General features: G+C 57.3%; 8 protein-coding genes across 8 annotated transcripts; 2 read left to right on the top strand and 6 right to left on the bottom strand.

Annotated features, from left to right (window-relative positions):
- Window positions 1-3,106: 3,106 nt before the first annotated feature.
- On the bottom strand, window positions 3,107-3,508 carry VTJ04DRAFT_7124 (uncharacterized protein; the record flags this gene model as incomplete). Its single annotated transcript, XM_069365417.1, has 2 exons — window positions 3,107-3,372; window positions 3,433-3,508. 2 exons carry the CDS (start codon window positions 3,506-3,508, stop codon window positions 3,107-3,109), a joined length of 342 nt encoding a protein of 113 aa, XP_069216453.1.
- A 55-nt stretch (window positions 3,509-3,563) lies between these two features.
- Window positions 3,564-5,090, top strand: VTJ04DRAFT_7123 (uncharacterized protein; the record flags this gene model as incomplete). The annotated part of the gene is made up of 2 exons (XM_069365416.1): window positions 3,564-4,009; window positions 4,094-5,090. 2 exons carry the CDS (start codon window positions 3,564-3,566, stop codon window positions 5,088-5,090), a joined length of 1,443 nt encoding a protein of 480 aa, XP_069216452.1.
- A 148-nt stretch (window positions 5,091-5,238) lies between these two features.
- VTJ04DRAFT_7122 (uncharacterized protein) lies at window positions 5,239-7,650 on the bottom strand (the record flags this gene model as incomplete). Its single annotated transcript, XM_069365415.1, has 3 exons — window positions 5,239-5,435; window positions 5,493-6,347; window positions 7,347-7,650. The coding sequence occupies 3 exons, from the start codon at window positions 7,648-7,650 to the stop codon at window positions 5,239-5,241; spliced, it is 1,356 nt and encodes a 451-aa protein (XP_069216451.1).
- A 123-nt stretch (window positions 7,651-7,773) lies between these two features.
- On the bottom strand, window positions 7,774-9,243 carry VTJ04DRAFT_7121 (uncharacterized protein; the record flags this gene model as incomplete). Its single annotated transcript, XM_069365414.1, has 2 exons — window positions 7,774-8,970; window positions 9,037-9,243. The coding sequence occupies 2 exons, from the start codon at window positions 9,241-9,243 to the stop codon at window positions 7,774-7,776; spliced, it is 1,404 nt and encodes a 467-aa protein (XP_069216450.1).
- Window positions 9,244-10,569: 1,326 nt separating this feature from the next.
- On the bottom strand, window positions 10,570-14,008 carry VTJ04DRAFT_7120 (uncharacterized protein; the record flags this gene model as incomplete). The annotated part of the gene is made up of 4 exons (XM_069365413.1): window positions 10,570-10,777; window positions 10,880-13,512; window positions 13,573-13,918; window positions 13,989-14,008. 4 exons carry the CDS (start codon window positions 14,006-14,008, stop codon window positions 10,570-10,572), a joined length of 3,207 nt encoding a protein of 1,068 aa, XP_069216449.1.
- Window positions 14,009-14,334: 326 nt separating this feature from the next.
- VTJ04DRAFT_7119 (uncharacterized protein) lies at window positions 14,335-14,927 on the bottom strand (the record flags this gene model as incomplete). Its single annotated transcript, XM_069365411.1, has 3 exons — window positions 14,335-14,419; window positions 14,479-14,739; window positions 14,818-14,927. The coding sequence occupies 3 exons, from the start codon at window positions 14,925-14,927 to the stop codon at window positions 14,335-14,337; spliced, it is 456 nt and encodes a 151-aa protein (XP_069216448.1).
- Window positions 14,928-15,887: 960 nt separating this feature from the next.
- Window positions 15,888-18,642, top strand: VTJ04DRAFT_7118 (uncharacterized protein; the record flags this gene model as incomplete). Its single annotated transcript, XM_069365410.1, has 3 exons — window positions 15,888-17,163; window positions 17,220-17,399; window positions 17,450-18,642. 3 exons carry the CDS (start codon window positions 15,888-15,890, stop codon window positions 18,640-18,642), a joined length of 2,649 nt encoding a protein of 882 aa, XP_069216447.1.
- Window positions 18,643-19,547: 905 nt separating this feature from the next.
- On the bottom strand, window positions 19,548-20,645 carry VTJ04DRAFT_7117 (uncharacterized protein; the record flags this gene model as incomplete). The annotated part of the gene is made up of 1 exon (XM_069365409.1): window positions 19,548-20,645. The coding sequence occupies one exon, from the start codon at window positions 20,643-20,645 to the stop codon at window positions 19,548-19,550; it is 1,098 nt and encodes a 365-aa protein (XP_069216446.1).
- Window positions 20,646-20,977: the final 332 nt, after the last annotated feature.

Raw genomic sequence — 20,977 nt, 5'->3', positions numbered from 1 at the left:
GGGTTTTGATTTGATCAGAGTGAAGGGATGATGGTGGCTTGCATGTGTGCGGTGCATGCAGCGCTGCCGAAGTGTTCGGTGTCTCAGTGTCTGTCAGGGGATAAATAATACTAGTAGAGTCGATTTTCGGGTCTCTTTTCTCTCATCCGCCAGCCAGTTACTTAAGCGAGAAACAAAAAAAAGCTTCTCTTCGGGCGTCCAGTGGAACCAATGAATACTTATTCAACACATCAACATTTTTTTCGGATTTCACAAAACCCATCATCATCAGACCGCCGGCGACCGCGAAATCGTGGGCTTCGGGAACTGAAAATACCTGGAAATTTGCTCCTCGAAGCCAAGACCCAAGTATCTGGCTGGACCCACATCAGAATGTTTAACAGGATGCGACCAACGATGATTGGCTGACGCTAAGCGGTGGCCGACCGCCAACCTGGGGGCTTTGCTCTCGGCGTTCGTCATCAATTGGAACGGAACACACGCATCTCGCAGATGAGAGAGAGCTGCGAAAGGGGGGGCAACCATTTCGAAGCTTGAGCTCCCTCACTCACCACACCACGCACCCACGCGCAGACCATCAGACAGTGCTGTACTTTACATCCACCCATTTATTCTATGGATGAAACAGAACGCCTCTGAACAGAATGCTCTGCTCATCGAAGATGAGACGAGCCGCAGGTCCATTTTGACATGATAACCCGCTGATCGGCCGACGATCACTCCAACTCCCCAGAGTGGTGTTTTGGCGGAGCTGGATGGACTCCCTGAGACAACTCAGATAGGCGACATGCGGGGCAGCAAAAGTCGGCTGTTACACAACCCACCCACACCAGCCGGTCAGGTGAAAGTGAAAGCTTGAGCCGACGCTGTTGCTACCCGCCCTCCGGATGGGCCGGCACTTTGTCTGCTTCGTGGGGTTACTAGTTACCTACCGAGGAAAGAAGAAGAGCGGCGTGGGCATACGGAGTACGGAGTACTACTCTGTGTTACTATCAGCTTGGTGGAGGAGGGAGCTGGGCGATCCAGAAAAAGAACCACCGCGGGAGGAATCGAGGGGTTGATACTGTACATACCCATTGAAAGTCACCAGAGCTTCAGCTCCCTGGAGTAAGCTTTGACTTACACTGTGTTCCTTTCAGATATGCTTGCTGCAGGCCTTCGATCGGCAAACATCTGTATCAGGATAGCGCCCATCACTCACCTGTCACATGGCAGCGAAGTCGATCCCCCGCCTCGACCGCGCATCTGAGCAGAGACGTTGGTTGCATCTTTGATGCCTGTTTTGCTGACAAACAATGGCGGTGCCGGCCCCAGGTATCAATTGTTGTAGCCTATGCTGTGCCCGTTTCAGCATATCTCAGGAACAGGCACGACGGATGATGCTGACGCTGTCAGCGCCCCTCTGTGCCCCAAAACAGCAGTGGCTGGGTGCTTGAGAGGAGCGCTGAAAGCAAGGTGGTTGGAGCTGACGCCGTCGCCAAGTCTGCGGTTCATTTGGCCATGCCGCGCTGAGTCGCTGGCCAAGAGCGAAGCCCAAGACAACGAGATGAGTGATTGTCCTTCAAATCATAGAACAGCAGCGACAACAGCACAGACCGACCATGTTGGATCAGACACGGATCAACGGCATGCTTGGCTTCGTTGGCGACGCAGCAGAGCATGCAGGTGTTGCTGCACGACGGCGTCATGTTCCTCCTCCGACTCCCACTCTCTCTACCGCTCGACCGACCTATCTTTGGACGGTGTCACTGGTGGCCGCTAGCGCCATAACCCGCGCTGGAGAGGTTGGCACTTCTGTGTACTGTGTAAAAGAGCGGGGAGTGATTCGAAGTGTCGCATCGTGCCGTTCTCTCGTGGCGGACGGGTAATGGCGCGAGTCGGTACCCGTAACGATGACACCCCGTCCGGGACAGGGTACCTCAGTCGGACGGGTTCGAGAAACAGCGGACAGAAGAACCGGGACCCGTCGGGATTCGCAGACATGAGGAGAAATCACGCCGAACATCGTTCGGCATGTCCCTGGGATGGTGATGGAGCTGGTGACCCCTTTTTTCCTCACATTTCAGATGGCCTGTTCTTCGATAAATGCTTTGGAGGTTGGAGGAGCACGCTGAAGATTGCCAATTCCAGCGGTCTCCATCCGCGTCACGCGACAGCGCGATGGCGATTGGTGGTGTGAAAGAAGCGGTCCAGCTCTGGGCTTGCTGCTTGCGGCGTGGAACCGACCTGGAAAGTTGGGGCATGAGCTGCGCTCATTGGTTCAGACACTTCCCAACCAGCTCCCGGCGTTACATGAAGCGTAACGGGGGTCAGGTTACCCATGGTGCCGTACGTCGGGTTACCTCCGCTGTTGCGTCACTTTGCTGCAGGGCCGCAGAGAGGGTTGAGAAGGATTCGAAACACATGTCTTGTCGCCGCAAGAAAGGCGCTGAGCGAGGCGCGGGCCGTGGCGACTGACCCCTCTTTGGGGTGACATCAGCGAGCTAAACGTCATGACGGTCATGGCTGAGCAATTGACTTCAACCTGCGAAGTATTGTCTCGAGGGTTTGTTTTTTTGTCCGGCAACAATCCGAAAGCGACAAGGGAAGAACAGCATGAATTCGGGTTTTCTTTGACTTGATCGGAAAAGACGCTGACCCACTTGGTCGGCTGGTTCCAGCGTCCAAGGGTTGAGGGTTGAGGTGGACATTGCGATCCACCAGTGTCTGCTCTCCGCCTATCGGTCGCCCTGGCTCCTGACCCCGGCCAAAGACGGGACGGACGTTTTTGGGAGCGATCGGACTCCTCGCCAGTCCTGCAAGCCACCGCCGATGCAAGTGGGTCCTTTCCCTTTCCCGTCCCAGGGCATGAGCACGAGCCATCAGTGTCTGAACTGTAACCCGCACAGTACAGCACCGCGCTTGTGCCCTTGTCAAGCTCGGACGTCTCGGCTCGTGACGCTGTTTTTGACGTTTTTTTTACGCTTGGCGGCATCCGGCCTTTCCACTCCAGCGGTCTTGGCCGGTCATACCTTAGTCAAGACCGTCCACCCACATCAATCCCGTCTCCGTCTCCGACTTCCCCTTCTTCCTTTTCTTTGCTTTCCACAGACACAATTCTCCCGCCTCAACACCACACCACTCTCACAAAATACATACGGGCCCTGGCTGTCCTGGTTGCTGTCCGGGTCGCCCATAAAGCGAATTCCTCCCTAGGGTCCGGTCCGAGCCTAGCATCGTCGACTCTGGCACTTCCGGCCACCGCCTCCACGCGGTCGTGACCCAGCGCTGCTCCTCCATTCTCCTCCTCCATCCAGCCTTTGCGACCTCGACACAGAGACAGACGCCGTCCCGTCTCCGGTCTTTGCTCAGCGTCTGGATTTCGGATCATGCCTATGCAGCGGCAATAGCGAGGAATTGATCAATTCTTTCTCTCCATCATTCTTCCTCCACCTGTCCGACAAGCTCGACTCTCTCCCTTTTGACAACACCTCTCACCGTGTGCTGTCTGTCGGACACTGCTCAGCATTGCGACACCAAACATTCCTAATATTTAATACTCCGCCACCAACTCAACCACAACAATGGGTTCCGTGCAAGAGTTTCCAGCCATACTTTCTCAGGCGCCGGCCATGAAGCCGAAGCTCAAGCTGCTGCCGCTGCGCTGGCCCAGCGGCCTCGCCCAGCTCAACCCGATACCGCACAAGTTCCGCCCCGGCCGGAAACTCCGGTTACGATCGGGATCCAAGCCGGTTGCCCCCGCCGACGACATCACCCGCCTGCAGACCTCTTTCGACCCCAGGCCGACATTGCGCGCCCTTCTCACCAGGAAATACACCCTCTGGGACTTGCAGCACGTCATCACCTGGGCCTTCATTTTCTTCTCCCTCGCCGTCATGCCGCCCGCTCCCTTTATCAAGACGGCCGTCGTCCTGGGCTACTTCTTGCTGCTTCTGATGCCCGCCACCCAACAGTTCTTCCTGCCGTCCTTGCCAATATGGACGTACTTGCTGACCTTCTTTGCGAGCCGGTGAGTCTTCAGCAGCAGCCCAGCGCGTCGGACGTACCAACCTCCTGGTGACTCTCAAGCCACTGACACAGCCCCCCGCCACAGGTTTATCACCCCGGAGTATCGCCCGCATATTTGGGTCAAGGTGCTGCCGGCCCTCGAGAACGTCATGTACGGCGCCAACCTGTCCAACATCCTCTCATCGCACACCCACGCGGTGCTCGATATCATCGCCTGGATTCCCTACGGCATCGGCCACTTCTCGCTGCCGCTCGTTTGCAGCATTTTTCTCTTCCTGTTCGCCGCCCCGGGCACGACTCCGGTCTTTGCTCGCGCCTTCGGCTACATGTCGATGGTCGGCGTTTTCGTGCAGATCCTGTTCCCCTGCACCCCGCCGTGGTACGAGAAGCTCCACGGGTTGGAGCCCGCCCACTACGGCATGGAGGGATCGCCTGCCGGCCTGCGCCGCATTGACGAGCTGTTCGGTGTCGACATGTACACCACGAGCTTCACCACCGCGCCCATGCCGTTCGGCGCCTTCCCCAGCCTGCATGCCGGCGACGCCATCCTCGAGGCCCTGTTCATGCAGTACTGCTTCCCGCGCTTCCGCGCCTTCTTCATCTTCTACGCGGTCTGGATCTGCTGGGCCACCATGTACCTCAACCACCACTATGCCATCGACCTGGTCGGCGGAGGCATCTTCGCCGCCGTCTCCTACTACATCGCCCGCTCTCGCTTCCTGCCCCGGCCCCAGCTCGACAAGTCCACCCGCTGGGAGTACGAGTATGTCGAGGTCGGCGACCGCGTGCGTGCCTTTGACGAGGAGGAGGGCTACACGTACAAGAACGGCTACGGCCTGGGCTTGCTCAACACCCGGCCCCCGACCGGCGACAGCGACGAGTGGACACTCGGCAGCAGCTCCAGCTTCGACTCGCTCAGCCGCGGAGACACGCTGTGCGGAAGCAGCAGCAGCAGCTCTCCGGGCCTCCTCAGCCCGACCACCCCGAGCAACGAGGAGCACTACGACGTCTGGAGCAAGGTCCGCTTCGGCGTGCCTGGCGAGACGGTGGATGTTCCCGAGGTGCTCGTCGCTGCTCGGTGAGGTTCCGGTGGTTTGGGAGTCGTGTGTGACTCGCGGGTCCTTTGATTAAGGGCTCGACCCTGGAGCATGAACATACCCAAAGAAGTTTCATCTCCATGAGCCACTCACTTCATTGCCTCGAAGCCGGACGAGCGCTTGATGAAGTGTGTTAAACTTCAAAACTTCGTTTTTCAGCCTTCTTCTTGCACATGCTGCACCGTTTAATTACCGCCTTTTTAATCTCTTTTCCTTTCATGCATATACCCCTTCTCTCGCTTTTATTATCATGCACATTGCGTTTGCGACGATAGACTCGGAAAGGGAAAGGGTTTTTTGGGATTTCCGGGGACATGGGGAAAACGGGGGCTCGCGTCCGGTTTTCGAAGACATCATTCGGTCGTTACAACAACATCATCTGCATACACGAACAAACAACAACGACAGCACCACGGGCATTGATCGGATCGGATCGGTCGGTCGTGTTTTTTCTGTTTCGCGGTTTCCAAGTTTCGGTTTTGTTCATGGCATGGCGTGTTCTCGGGTAATAGCTCGCTTTACACGGACACACATACAAAACGAATGAACGGACGAACGAACGAACAAAATGAACATTGATCCCACGAAACGGCGACAACGACAATGAACGATGCGGTCTATGGCACGCGCGGGCGGTTGTTTTTGGTTTGGTTTTACATCGTTCCTCTCGCTTTTTGGTTGGGTTTGGTCTCTCTGGCATGTTATAGACATGTGTTCTCTCGCTCTTGTGGTCTCTCGCTTTATATATATATACCCCCTCAGCATCGATGGAGGAGAAAGGAAGGAAGGAGACGGCGTCGCGGAAACTCCCTGGGTTTCTTCCTTTTTTGGGTTCGGACCGGTCGTTTGGGTTGAATTGGTTGGTTAGGGAACGGAAGGGGAAACAAGGAGGGAGGTTTGCATTGCATTTCGCATGGCGTGGTGGTTTGAGAGAGAGTTCACGAGGGAGGAGGAGGGTGTTTGTGTGGTTGTGATGATAAATGAGCCGGGGGAAGAGAAGGAGTTTGAATGAGCGTGGACCAGACCGGACCCCCGGATCATTGATCATGGATGGTGATGATGAGGAGCGGAAAAAAAGGAGTGATGTGACATTTTGTCTGTATGTGTTGTGTGTGTCTGTGTCTGTGGATGGTGGGAGCGGTGTGTATGCGTGTGTGTGTGGAAGAAGAGTCTCTGGTTTGTTTTGGCCCCCCTGCAACGGACGGAGGACGTGGTTGTTATGGACGTGGCAAGCAGGCAGGCCTGGCAGGGCCGGGTCGGTTGAGAGAGAGAGCGAGCGTCCGTGTGGGGGTTGAAGGATGATGGAGATTTACATAGCTAGTACCTACCTGCTTAGGGTACAGACCTATCTATGGGTAATGATAATGCGTTGTATCATGTCAAAGCTTGGTGGGTTCCCGCTTGCTGACTTTTGATGTCGTGATGGGGGGATGATGGTGAGGATGAGAATCGACGGGAAACCGATCTCGGGTATCTCATGTATTTATATACTATGATCATGATCGAGTACCTAGGTACCTACCTCTAAAAGAAATGCTATGACATTGCTGATGATGTCTAGGAGTTTGTGTCCCCCCATCTTTCTCTGTCTCTCGCAACCAAGTCAGGAGGGCATAGGTACACACTGTCAGGCCAGGGGCTTCTGAACTCGGACAGCTCAACGGGAACTATCTTCCCGTCCAGGTTACCCCATCTTCAACTTGTATATACAGTACATACGTACGAGTCACTTAACCACCTATGTTACAACGGTATCTCGAACCAAAGCAATCTAGCAAGCAACCCAGCAAGCAAGCAACAATTATGTAACGACTTAAAAAAACAAACAAACCAACCAAGCCGGGCAATAACAACAACGTCAAAGGCGGACCAGAATACCCTTAGCATTCAACCTCCTACTACTTACTGATGCAGGGGCTCGACACATTAGCTGACGGAGTCACCACCAGCACTCCCATATATCAGTCAGGCAATATCATCATCATCATCATCATCATCATCAGGGAAATAGATAAATAGAGAGATAGGTATGTACGTCGTTCCAATCAAACCCGTAGGTAGGTATGGCGTGTACGTGGACTTGCCATTCAGGAAAAGAAAAAACAATATGAGTAAGAAAAAAAAAGAAAAAATAACCTTCTCACTTCCACCTCGTCCAGCCCAGCCCAGCTTCAGCACATAGATATTAGAGTCGAACCCCACAACAACAACAATACCTAAACAACAACACCAACAACAAACAAGCAGGACAGGAGAGGAGGAGACGGCGAAGAGAGAGAGAGAGAAACACGAGGGAATCATTCGAAACAAATCTGCAAACACCCAGTGACGGCGATAACTTCAGAGAGAGCCCAACAGCAGAAGCAGAAGCAGCAGCAGCAGTAGTAGTAGTAGAACCAGTAACAGTAGTAGATAGTATATAACCACCCCAACACAGCAGCAAGAGGAGGAGGAGGAGATCAAGAAAACAAAAGAAACAAATAAAAAGCAGGGAACCAGGAAACAAGAACGCAAGCAAGCAAGCAAGCAACCAAGAAAACAGCATTGAAAACGCCAATCTGCTTCCCAACCCCAACCTCAACCCCAACAACCCCTACACACCTCCATGGAACACAGCACAACCTCAAAAGAGACCAACCAACCCATTCATCATCCGTCATCGTCATCATCACCGCCTCAACCCAGTCCCGCTCCACAACCCCTTACTCGTCTCCACAACCCGATTCGCCTCGTTCCCCGGCCTCAAGCTGGCCGGGACGGCGTTGATCGGCGGGAGGTGACTCTGTTGATGTGGTTGTGGCGGTGACTGACAAGGCGCGTCCTCCATATTCACATCCCCATCCCCCGCGTGTCCTGCTGCTGCTGACGAACCGCCGCTGCCATCTGATTGCAGCCCTGACACCCCGCTATCCGCCTTCGGCTTATCCGCGTGTTGTTGCTGCTGCTGCTGCTGCTGTCCACCCCCATTTTGTTGACCATTAGCAGGAGGAGGATTCACCTCCCTCGCCGGCTCCCTACTCCTCCCACCATTCATCAACCCGGCCATTCCCTGGCCCTCCCTCAGCTTGTTGATGGCCCGGACGGTATCAATCGCCGCGTGCAGCGTGCGGCGCGCATTGAAATTCTTCTTGACGTTCGGCAGGAGGTTGGCGCCCTTATCCGCCTCGGCGGTGCCCTCACCACCGGCGCCGCGGCGCGCCCAGCCCGCGACGAACGGGTGCTGCAGCGCCTCGTGCGCCGTCATGCGCTTGTTGGGGTCAATGGTCAGGCAGCGGCGGATGAAGTCTTTCGCGGCGTCCGACACGCCGCGCCAGTACTCGATGGGCGTGAAGGAGTAGTCGGCGTTGAGGATGGCCTGCATCTCCTCAAAGTCCGAGTCGCGGTCGAAGGGCGTGTAACCGCACAGGAGGAAGTAGGTGATGACGCCGAGCGCCCACAGGTCGACGGGCTTGCCGTGGCCCGTCTTTTTGAAGATCTCGGGCGCCATGTACCCGGGGGTGCCGCACGTGGTGGTCAGCACGTGGAACTGTTCCTCGTCCATGATGCGGGAGAGCCCGAAGTCGGCGATGAGCAGGTCGGCGTTGTCCTCGGGGGTGCGGAAGAGCAGGTTTTCGGGCTTGAGGTCGCGGTGGACGATGCCGTGGTCGTGGAGGTATGCGACGGCAGACAAGACGGCGCGGATCAGGTCGGCGGCGTCGGACTCGTAGTAGCTGCCCTTGCGGCAGATGCGGTCGAAGAGCTCGCCGCCCAGGGCCAGGTCGGTGACGAGGTAGAGGTTGTTCATGGTCTCGAAGTAGTCGACGAGGGTGAGGATGTTTTGATGGCCCATGGAGACCTTTTTGAGGACGGCGATTTCGTTGCGGACCTGCGCACATGGACATGTCAGAAAGAAACAGCGCAACCTGGAAGAGAGAAGAGAGGAAAAACGAACCATGTGCTCGCGCCCGGCCATCAGGCGCTTATTGATCACCTTGGCGGCATAGTAGCGGCCCGTGTCGATGTGGATGCACTCCTTGACGACCGAGTAGGAACCGGCGCCGAGGACTTTCCCAACCTTGTAGCGGCATGGTTGGATCTGGGGCTGCTGCTGCTGTTGTTGTTGCTGCTGTTGCTGCCCCGCGGTCTGAGGTGCGCTCATGGCGGCGGAGGGGGGATGGAGAGAAGTTCGGATGATGGTACGAAGGGGATTTGGATCTGTTATGCTCTGTCCCGAGCTGAGCGCGCGACGAGTCGAGAGGGATTTGGAAAGTCGGTAAGTTGGTGATGGCGGTGGTGGTGTTGTGCTGGCGCGGGGTGCGTCGCAAGTTGGAGAGAAGTGCTTATGCGTCGTTCGTACTCCGTAGGCGCTAGTTGGGTCGCAAGGGGAATGGGGAATGGCGGGAAACTAAGGTACCTAGCGCAAGGGGGAAAACTTATACAGTTAACGGCGCAGATCAAAGCAGGCGAGTCGCTTCCTCAAAAACCAAAACAAAAAAAACAATCGCTGCACCGTTTGGTGTGGTCAGTCTGTCGAGTCCAATTGAGTGAAGGTCGGAGGAGGACAAGACGAGGTCCAAAGTTGAAAGCGAAAGTGAGGTGTTGCTGATGAAGGGGAACAAAGTCAGCCGAGCGGGGCAAGATGCGAAACAGGTAGCAGATGCGCTTCCCGCTCTCATAGGGCTGCGAAGGGGGGGAAGAGGGTAAGAGGGGGGGATCACTCACCCGACTTGACACACTTGAACGGGAACGATCCAATCAATGCGAGGCGAGAATCGAAATGCGGCACAGACCGCTGTGCTTTTCTTGTCATACAGATGCAGATCCGTCTGCACCTCAACTGCTTCTCCCTTCGCTGAAGAGCTTCATCATAAATAAGTACTCTTCAGTATTCAAGATGGTTTACTAGCCACGACCTCGGTAGTTGACTAAGCCACGACACGACCCTCTCCTGCAAAATGCCAGGGGCACTGATTCAGCCATAGGTCCGTCTTTTCGGCCCGCAAATAGGCCCGCTGGCCCGTTTCCACGACCGCCTTTGATCACCTGCACTTCATCTCAACTCCCGCTTAGGTCTTGCTTTGGCATATTCCAACATCACCGACAAGGAACTCGATAAAAGCCGAGGAGCTGGGCTGTTCAATCGGCAGACTCCCATCCCGCCACTTCCGTCAACCGACCTAGACCATCTCCATGGATGTCGTCAGGGGCATTACCAACTGACATCAAATGGCTGCTGTTGGACTCGTAGGCCCAGGGCATAGGCGCATACAGGGTAGCTGACTCAGCCTCGAAGCTCAGCCTTGGGAAATAGGTCCTCCCACAACACCAAACTGCACACATCAACAGCCACCGACTGCTCAGCCAAGGTATGGCTTGGGTATCGAGTTATGTATGTACAAACCTAGCCTAACTAACTACCAAAAAACAACCAATTGCATACACTACTTCCTACATCCACCACCCAATACTTCCTCTCCATATGACCTCACCTCTTCTTCTCATGCTTCGCCTTCTTCACCTTCCCATGTTTCTTTTCGCCACCACCTCCCCTCTCCTCATGCACCTCCGCATCCTCAGCCTTGCGCTTCGCCTTCGTCTTGACGCTCACCAACGTGGTACTCCTCCCGCTCTGCGCCGCCCTCTTGACCTGCTGCTCCGCCTCGTCCCAGGCCGCATCGTTGTCAATCTCATACCTAACAAGTGGATTCAGTTAGTAACAACTCATATGACCTCATCTCGGCGCGGGCCGCAAAACAACCCCGGCCCGGCGGAAAACGACGGAACAGAAAACTTACTGATCCAGCGGTAGCGAATCAATCAGCTCCCTTTGCTTCCTCCTCAACTCCTGCATCGCCTCATCGCCCCCTTCCTCCAGCTCGTCCTCCAGCGCCGTGTCGAGCGGCACGTACTTATCATCCACCTTCTCATCCTCGAGCACGCCCTCGGCATTCTCGCGACTCACGCCCACCTTGCTGTTGGGGTCCGGGATCTCCGCCGCCACGGCCCCCGTGACCAGCGACGCCAGGTGGCTCGTGATCTTGCGCATGATCTTGATGAAGATGGCCAGCAGCTGCGACGTCGGCAACGAGAGCTCGTCCGCCACCGTGTCCACCTCCTTCCGCTGCAAGCCGATCGCCAGCAGGATCGCCTGCTGCAGCCCGCTGAGCTTGACGCTCGACCGGAGCTTGCCGCTGAAGTACAGCTGCGCGATGGTCGGCATCAGGTCGAGCACGACGTGATAATCCAGCAGCCCGTTGGCGTACGACTCGAGGCGCTTGTGGTCGAACGGCGTCAGGAGCGCGTCCAGCTCCTCCTTGGTCAGCTCGCCCGGCTGGTTGCTCGGGTCGAGCTGGGCGCCCGCGCTCGACGACTCCTCGATGGTCAGCGCCAGGATCGACGGGAACTCGCGGAACCGGTACGACAGCAGCGACAGGAACCGCTTGTGGAAGTCGCCCGCGAACGCGCCCAGCCAGCTCGGGTCGTTGCCGTCCTGCAGCGGCCGGATCATGACGCACGTGTGCTCGCCCGTGAGGTCGTTGGCCGTTTGCCGCAGATACACGGGTGCGAACGACGCCCGCTTCCAGAACTTGTGCAGCGGCTGCGTCAGGCCGTAGCTGACGCCCACGTAGTCGAGCCGCTCGGGCCGCCGCTCCGCCAGCTTGGCGAACAGCGGCGGCAGCTCGTTCATGTCGCGCACCTTGATCTCGTCAAACAGGCTTCCCGCCGACAGCTCCGCGTCCGTGACCCGCGGGATGGACCGCGGGACCGCGTCGGCGCTGTCGTCTTCGGACAGGTTCGCGAACCGGCCCTCGTAGTAGTCGATAAGCAGCTGCAACGCCCGGGATCCGTAGCCCATAGACATGTAATCTGGGTTCGTAGCGATACGGACGACGCGCGCGCCTGAGAGCGAGGCGAACTCGTCGTCCTGGAACTGTTGGCTGATGAGCCAGGGGATCAAGTCGCCGGCCGGCTGCTGGCCGCGGCTGAGGGCGTTGAGGATGCTCTGCTTGCTGATGCGACCCTCGAGCGCGACCTGGATCACGCACAGCGGTTCGGGCAGACGTCCTTCCACGATCGGGCCCGTCAGGACGAACAGCTCGTGCGCCGGCGCGTCGCTCATGAGCTGCAGGTCGTTGGGCGAGTTCTTGTAGTGGCTGGCAACGTAGAGCGCAACCATCTGCTGCAGGAACTTTTCCGATACGGGATGGAACGAGAAGAGGGTGTCGCGGTTGACGTGCAGCAGCTCGCACTGCGACGGATCCGGGCACCCCTGGGTGCTGATCTTGGACTTGGGCAGCGTCGCGTCCAGGCAGAGCAGCGTGTTGAGCCACTTCTCCACCTTGTCGCCTTGCGCGTAACGGATCGGCTCCGACAACGTGATTTCCTTGAGCGACCGCCCGCTCGGCGCCGGCGCATCTTTGGTCGCCTTCATGCTGGACCGGTCGACCTCGATGGCCCCGCTGCCGTTGGGGTTGATGCCTGTCCGGGACTGTTCCCTCAGCTGCTTGATCAGCTTCAGCGACAGAGACCGGCCCGTGCCTTCGTAGCCGCTGATGGTGGATGCCATGAAGACGAGATACGGCCCCATGAGCTTCTTGACCAGGGGCAGCGGGATGGCGGCCGCCTCGTCGATGACGACGAGTTCGGCCTGCCCGAGCACGTGACTGTCCTGCGGCCGGATGTACTGGATGGTCTGGCGGTGGTTCCGGTGAATGTTGACCCGCACGATCGCCTTGTTGAAGTCGGGGTTGGTGGATTGGATAATCGTGTAGTCGGCGTGGTCCTTGTAGTCGAGGGCGTCGAAGCCCTTGAAGACGAATTCGAACAGGGTCTTGAGGTTTTCGGGCGACGGTGATGTGATGAAAATGTTGCTGTATCCGTAGGCGACAGCGGCAGCAATGGCAACGCCCATGGCAGCCGACTTGCCGCGACCACGGGCTGCCGTCAGGGTGACCGTATTCCGGAGCGTCTTCTCGGCAATGGCGTCCACGAAAGTCAGCAGCGCCTTGGCCTGGTCTCTCGTACGAGCCAGCTTGACGAGAGAACCGATGGGCTGTGTGTCTTGGAGGGATTCCTTGATCTGCTCCAGTTCCTGCACCGCGGCGCTCTTTGGTGCGTCCTCGTCGGGCGGCGGGAGCGGCTTCACACCCTTGCCGCCAGAGATGGGAAGGACGTTGAGCTCGTCGTCGATGACAAGGCATGACTCGCAGCTGCCCAGCGACAGGAGGAAGCGCTCGTTGAACCTTGCGACGACGTCGTCGTGGGCCTCGGTCCGGTATCTGGCATGGACATCCATGGACAAGGTGTAAAGCTGCTTCAGGCTGGTCATGCCTTTTAACAACAGGACCACCAGGCCACCGCCCTCCACCGTCTCGATTGTCCGCGCGAGGATGTTTGGCGTGATGGCTTCGAAGTCTTGAAGAATGCACTGCTCAAGTCAGTCCAAGTGCCCAACACGAGGATAGATGAGAACATGGCAGCAACGCACCATGCCGTATGTGTTACCGAGAATCTTCTCGGTCTCCTTGTAGTAGACATAGCGAATGTCGTGGAGGGAGATGAAGAGCTCGAAGGGGTCGGCCTGGTTGGGCTCGCGGATGCCGCGCTTGATCTCCTTCTTGATCTTGTTCTCGCGCTTCTTGCGGTGGCTGGTGAAGCCGAGAAGTTTGTGTTTGTATGCCCACAGGACCGACTTGTTCTGCCTCACGTCCATGCTGGACATGATATAGTAGAGGTGGACGATGGCCTCCTTGGCGCGGTCGCCCACGATGACGAAGAAGCTTCGCTTCTTTTCCTGGAGGCCATTGCGGATGAGGGTTGGGATCCGGGAGTCTCTGCAGGGGGTTAATAACAATGGATTTAATAACAATTGTGGTTGTTTAACACTGGGAAAAAAATACTTACACTGTCTTTTGGGCCGGCATGGTTGCGGATGTTGGCGGTCCTCGGACCAGACAGACAATGGCTTTGCGATCGAGGGACCAAAAGACCAGACACGAAGCGATGCAAGATGCGGCAGAGCTCTGCAATTATTTTTATTCTGCCGGGCGGTCTTGAGGCGGCCCCACCCAAAATTCTCACCGCCTGCAGCTACGGGAAGTGCCCGACAAGGGTCCAGGTTCCATCGCAGCCATGAGAGCTCCTCCACTCTTACCAACTCACAACCAACAACCTCAGTTGAGACTTCGAATACAAGAAAGGTACAAAGCACCTCTCGATGCCAAGTTCAACGGATGCAGACAGACTGATTTTATTCAATTGAGCCTCTTCGGGATGCCTTTTTCGAGCTCTGATATTTTTTCTCCTTGAGCCTTGCCTCATTGGCACTCTTCTTTCTGGTTCTTGTCAGTCTGACTCTCAAAAAGGCTCACTTAATTGATAATTCCACACTTACAATGCCTCGTATTTCTTTTCCTTCTCCGGTGACGTTTCTCCAGGAATTTTCTTGCGATAGAGCTCCTGGATCTCGTCAAACAGTTTCTGGCGGTTCTCGCTGGCATTGGCACTCCGACTTCTCTGCGTCTGGGACTTGATGGTGATGCTGTCGTTGCCGCTCGTGTAGTACCTGGACTCGCGCACGGCGTCAAACAGCGCTCTTGGGAGTATGCTGAACAATTGAGGCACTGGCCAGACGGTTGTCGCCTTGGTTTCGGTCCTATGGAAGTGGTCCGAGATGGCAGGTCAGCACAGCCAGACTTATCCAACGACGAGTCGACATCAACCAATTACGCACTTGTTTACATTCTGCCCACCAGGACCGCTGGACCGAGAATAGGTGGTCTTGCCCTCGGGAATGCTACTCAGCTTGAAGGACTGGTGCCATTTCCTCGCCTCGGCCAGCATCTCTGGGCTTGGGCCGTTGCCGGATGGAGTCCAAGAGTGTATACTGCGTCCATTGCCTCCCCATGGTGTTTTTCTAGAAATTGAAGTTCGTAAAATGTCGTAAACTAGACCCATCGATGTCGAGTTCCTGTCCAGTTTGTCAGGTCAAGTGTTCACTCTCGTTGAAGTCAGACTCCGGACAAGCAGGACGGCCGGTGAAAGTGATGGATGGAGCTAAACCCGTTTTGGAAGACGAGGCTCCGGAAGAAGATGGTGGGGCAGTGCCTGTCGGGTGGTGGGGTGCAGACGGCCCGCAGCCGCCTCCCAGCCTGATCAAGAATTTTCCTCTGGCCAGGCGCGACTCCGCACACCATTTCATCCTTTCCATCTGGCAGCACATGAGGTGGCTTTCATCCGTCGTAAAAACTGCATCCCACAATCATCCATCGCAAAACTGGAACTGGTCCCTCCAGCATAACCTCTTCCTCTCTCACCGCAGTCAAGCAGTTTTGGGTCAACGCTCCTCTCCTATCTTCCATCGTAGTACCGCACTGCTGCATCAGTCATTTCGCGCCCTCTTCTTTTGTGACGTGGAAACTTTCATCGACTTGACTTATTGCGCGACACGCCCGATTTCGATCCCATCGCTGGACTCACCCACCCTCAGGTCCTCCAAAGCCCATTTTGGTCCTCAGGCCCTTTTGCCCACTCTTCCACACAAACCTGCGTCGCCAGTTTTCCTCCAACCTGCAATCCATCGACGCCCTGAGTCACCCATCCACTGACTCAACCTCTTCTCACTCTGACCTGGCGCCTTTGCGTTTTTGACCGACTCGTCTCTGTGACTTTGTCCCTATCCATATATCACCCCTTGATTCCCTCATCCATTCTCTGCCATCCGCGCAAAGCCAACCAGGAATCCTGCCACGCCCAGTCTTCAAAACCCTGAAACCACCACGCGCGACCAACTCATCCCGCTTGATGCAAGATCCGCAACCCGAGTATCTGGCAACTGCCAGCTTGAGTCCTGTCTCTCCGACTCCGCTGCCTGCCCAAGCGAGAATCCAGACCTCTGTCGTCCCCCATCTCCAGGCACAAGCCGCAGCCAGCGACCAAGCAGTCGCAAAGCCCACTCCATCACCTCCTCCTGCAGATCCCTCAGCAACCACAACCATGATGGCCTCAGAACCGGCACCCGCCGGCACTGCCGTCTCGGAGCCAATAGTCGACTACCCCGGGGAAACGCACGATGAGTCGGACGATAGCATCGACTACGGCGATGGCGATGGCGAGGTCCAGGGCCAGGGCCAGGGAGAGGATGGAGGAACCCGGGAAACCACCGACCCAGATGCTACCAACGATGATTATGCCAAAACTTTTGACTCTCCTGTCGCTCATGAGGATCAGAGTGAGGCTGAGGACGCTCAGCCAATTGTGCCAATGGCCGCCGCCCAAGAGAAGCCCACCATTATTAGCCCATCATCTGCCTCTGACCAGGCGGTCGCCCTCCATCCCAGCCCTCCATCGGCCATCCCTCCTCCAGCCCTTGTATCCGCCGATGGCGGCCCCGACTCTGGCGATTCCTCGTCGCCATCCGGAAAGCCCAATGGTCTTGCAAGCTCTCCCGCCTCAGCCCAAGCTGCCACATTGGACACCAGCCCATCGGCAGACGCGTCCGCAGCCCCAAACTCTGAGCCTGTTGAGAAGCCGAATTCTGCCGCCGACGCCTCTCGCCCCGATGCGGCTCCTGCGTCGAAACAAGACAATGATGCTCCCGCCATTGATATCCAGAAGCTGGTAGACAACCTCGCCGCCAAGGCTGCTGCTTCGGCTGCTGCTCCAGACCCCCCGGCGCAACCCTCTCCATCCACGACACAGAGCACTCCAGCGCCGACTGCTTCTTCTCTTTCCTACCCTCCCTCGTTGCCTCCTAAGCCAACACTTCCTAATCCGCCTCCGAGCCTCCCTGCCATCCCGCCGGCTCCTTATTCGCATTCCCGTCATGCCCCCGGAGTGCCACTTGCCAGTCCACGCACGCCACACGGCGCGTATCCCGCCCCCGACGGCATGCCGTCATATCCTGCTCCCCCACCAGGCACATATCCTCCTCACCACTTTCCCCACAATGGCGATGCTCCAGGGTACTACCAAGGCGCTTCTATCAAGCAGCTCTGGGAGCAGTTCCAGGCCGATGAGAAGCGGTACACGGCAGAGGCCAGGTGGGAGAGGTTTCCAGAGGGGTCACGTATCTTTATCGGTAAGTCCAAGTCCGCTCTGCTGGTCAAGCATGGTCGTCTGCTGACACGTTGCTAGGAAACCTGTCCAGCGAACGCGTCTCGAAGCGCGAGGTCTTTGACGTGTTCCACCGTTTCGGTCGGCTTGCTCAGATTTCCTTGAAGAGCGCATACGGCTTTGTCCAATATCACACGGCTGCCGAGGGTGCCGCGGCAATGCAGGGTGCCCAGGGGATCGAGCTTGGAGGGCGCAAAATTCGTACGCTGCCTTCTTGTTCTCTTTGTTTCCTACAATGCTAACGACTGCAGATCTTGAGGTCTCCCGCACTCAGAAGAAGAAGGACGACAGGGACAGATCACCGGAGCGCCGCGGTCGGCATGAGCGATTCGACAGCGTGGACCGCGGTTGGAAGCGTGACGACTACCGGTCAGGACGCTCTCCGTCGCCGCGTGGCCGCTTCGGACGCCGTCGTTCCCGTTCGCCGCAACGTTTTGGTAGATACGGCGATGACTACCGGCGCCGGAGCCCCAGCCCCCATCGCCACACTTCGTCCGATGCCGATCGGTTTGACCTGCCTCGCAGGTTCGGACCAGATGTACCTGATGTCCAGATCCTCCTTTTGCAGGAGGTCATGCGCGACTTCGTCTCATGGGTACAAGGGGCGTTCCACACCAAGGGCCTGCGGACAGATGTTATGTACCTCAACCCGCGCTTCCCGCGCGACACCGTGGTGCAGCGCCTTGCTGTTGAAGGCGTCCACGGAATCGTCGACCTCGACTACGCCGCCCAGGCCAAGGGCAAGATTCCCATCCAAGTCTTCAACCGTTCTGGCGGTACCAACGTCCGCTTCGAAGTGTACCAGGACATCGACCCTACCATTGCCGCGGAGCTGGTCATCCGCGAGAAGTCCCAGTCCCGTCCGGCCGTGGCGGCGCAGCCTCCGAATCCCTACGCCCCTCCGCCTCCGGCGGCGCATTACCCTCCAGCGGGATATCCCGCTTACCCATACCCACCGGCTCCAGCACCTGCAGCCGCGGCACCTCCTCCTCCAGCGCAACCGCCTGCTCAGCCGGATCTGGCAAACCTCGTCGGCAGCCTAGATAATAACGCTCTCCAGGCATTGCTGGCGCAGCTTCAAACTCAGCAAGCGCAGCAACCCGCAGCAGCAGCAGCAGCAGCAGCACCGGCCCCGGCGTACCCGTCCGCAACTACCGCCCAACCCGGCCAACTCCCCGCCGCGAATCCGGCGCAGCCGCCGATAGATATGAACGCTTTGTTGGGGAATTTGAGGAGCGTCGCGGCGGCGCAGGCACAGCAACAGCAGCAAGCACAGTCGACGACGCCTGGTTACCCAGCAGCAGCGCCTGGTGCTCCTCCGGCATATGCCGCTCCTGGTGGTGGCGCGTATGCTACACCTGCGCAGCCTGTGGTGGGCCCCGACGCGGCACAGCAGGTGCAGAGTATTATGGAGCAGTTGAAGAGGGCTGCTCAAGCTTCTTGAGTTGGTTGATACTTTGTTTTTGTTTTGGTTGGTGGTGGGTTGGTTGGTTGGTTGGGTTGAATGGCAGCGTGCTCGGTGCTGCATAGGTACCCGACATAGCTATGACAGGTGTGCGAGGTGGAAACTTGGGGTGGTGGCTTTTGCTTTGGGGTAGCACTTTGTGTGCTTTGTTCCGATCTGCTTCGCTTAGTTGGGTTGGCTTGCTTGAGGTTGGTGGCTGGTGGTGATGTCACGGCTGACTGGCTAGATGGATGACTGGATGGATGGATGGATGGATGGTGTGGGTTCGTGGGCGTAATCATTGCTTTGCTTTTGTTTGTTTCTTCTGCTGGGTTGGGTTCCAGCTGGGGATGGCTGACTTGGTTTGTCTGTTGCTACGAGGCAGTAGCTGGCATTATTAACTCTTCTTTCTCTGACCTGACCGAAGAGGAGGGAAATGAGAAGAAGAAAAGCGCAGTAGATGGTTTTTTTTCGGTAGATGAGGAGATGCCTAGCTCCATGAAATACCGGAGGTGCTGACAAGGTGTGTCTACCTGAGATACCCACCTAGGTAGGTACCTAGGTACCTTAGCTTAGAGAAGGAATTGTGACGACGCGGAAGCACGTCTCATCATCAAAATGTGTTCATTAAGATGTTTATCGTGGCTGATCGTGGCTTCGACCACAGAGATAACGCCAAAGGTCCCATCTATAGTATAATACACATCATTCCCTGTTCCCAATCAAGTCCCCCCCAAACGCTATGGCTGTATCCTTCCTGATTCCCCATTTTACACCATGACCCAAGTGAGCCTATTCATACATCCATCCATCCATGTCTCATGCCTTCTCCATTTATACTTGTACACCATACACATCATCACACCCGGACAACCAACCCTCCTTACCAACCGGCACTCACCTATTTAAATCCTCCACCCCTCCTCCCCCTGCACCAACAACTCCATCATCACCTCCCTCCTCAACTCCACACCGCCCTCCTTCCCCGCCCTCTCCGTAGCGCGCAACCACCTGCCCAGCGCGTGCCTCAACTCCTCCTCCCCCCGTCCCAAGACATCAATCCCCCGATCCGCGCACGCCAAGCGCACCTCCTCCCCCACCAGCCCCGCGACCCCGCCCGCCTCGGCAAGCAGTCTGTCGTCTTTGATCAAAAACTCCAACCTCTTCTCAACGCGGCGGCGGAGCAGAAACGTCGGCGTCCAAAACCGCGCGGGCAGGTCGAGGATGCGCGGCAGGATGGACCAGGAATACAGGTTTCCCTCGGCGGCCTCCCGTCGCGCCTCGGCGCGGCGCTTCTCGGCGCGCGAGAGGAGCTTGTCGACCTGCTTCGGGATGCGGCACGTCAGCGGCACGGCGTGCGGAAACGCCAGCACCACGAGCGGGGTGCACTCGCCGCAGACGATGAGGACGACGGCGAAGAGCGGCAGGCGGCGCACGTCGTGCAGCCAGCGCGCGCGGAGGAGGAAGTGGGAACGGCTGCCCGGGCGCGGGGGGCGGGGGATGGCAGAGTCGTCGTTGAAGTTGGTATTGTTGGTGTCGGCGGGGCGGAAGAGTAGGCGGGTGTTGGTGATGATTTGTTTCAGCCCGGCTTTGTAGAAACGCCCGTAGGCCATGCCGGTGGCCCAGAGGTGTTTGAAGTGGGAGGGGGATAAGGTGGTTGCTTCGGGCGGGCGGACGGGGAGGTCGAGGGGTGGAGGGCGGGTGGTTGATGGGGGGTTGGCCAGGGAGTTAGGGACACGGAGTTTGGAGACGGAGGTGATTCGTGGGACGGAGAGGGTGGTTGTAGAGGTGGCATTGGTGGCGGCGGCAGCGGTGGAGGGTGGTGGGTGTTGGCGTTTGGATGAGGGTGAGGCATAGAGTCGTTTCTTGTGGGTTGTTGCGAGGGAGGAGGAGGGGATTGCCCATGATGGTGGCGTGCTGGAGAAAGAGAGGAGCAATTGTCGATGGCTTGTCGTGATGCAGCCATTGGCGCGCATTGCGGTGCTGAGGAGTGGCCGACCCATTGCGGAATGTTGGGTATGGGCTGGGAGAAGAGAGTTTGTGGTTGGAAGAAGGAAAAGGTGGGAGAGGAACCGCAGGAAATACCATCAAAAAGAGACAAAAAAAGAACACGACGTCAGTTTCACGTCGGAGTGGGATTGTGGGAAATCCGGATCTAGCCAAAACAGGATTAGCGCCGGAGCGGCCCCGCCAGCTGCCACATGGCGGCCCACAGCGCCGAGTCGAGTCCCGGTTCCCGGGAGGGCAAGACAGCCGCCGCCGCTCTTGCCGTGCCTCTTGCCTGGCAATCACCTGACCACGCGTCGGGTCGCGTCCCGGAAGACTCACTGGGGAA

The sequence above is a fragment of the Mycothermus thermophilus genome, assembly GCF_041956435.1.
Source record: "Mycothermus thermophilus strain CBS 625.91 unplaced genomic scaffold VTJ04scaffold_5, whole genome shotgun sequence".
NCBI classification, from domain to species: domain Eukaryota; kingdom Fungi; phylum Ascomycota; class Sordariomycetes; order Sordariales; family Chaetomiaceae; genus Mycothermus; species Mycothermus thermophilus.
This window is presented reverse-complemented; position numbering and strand designations above follow the sequence as displayed.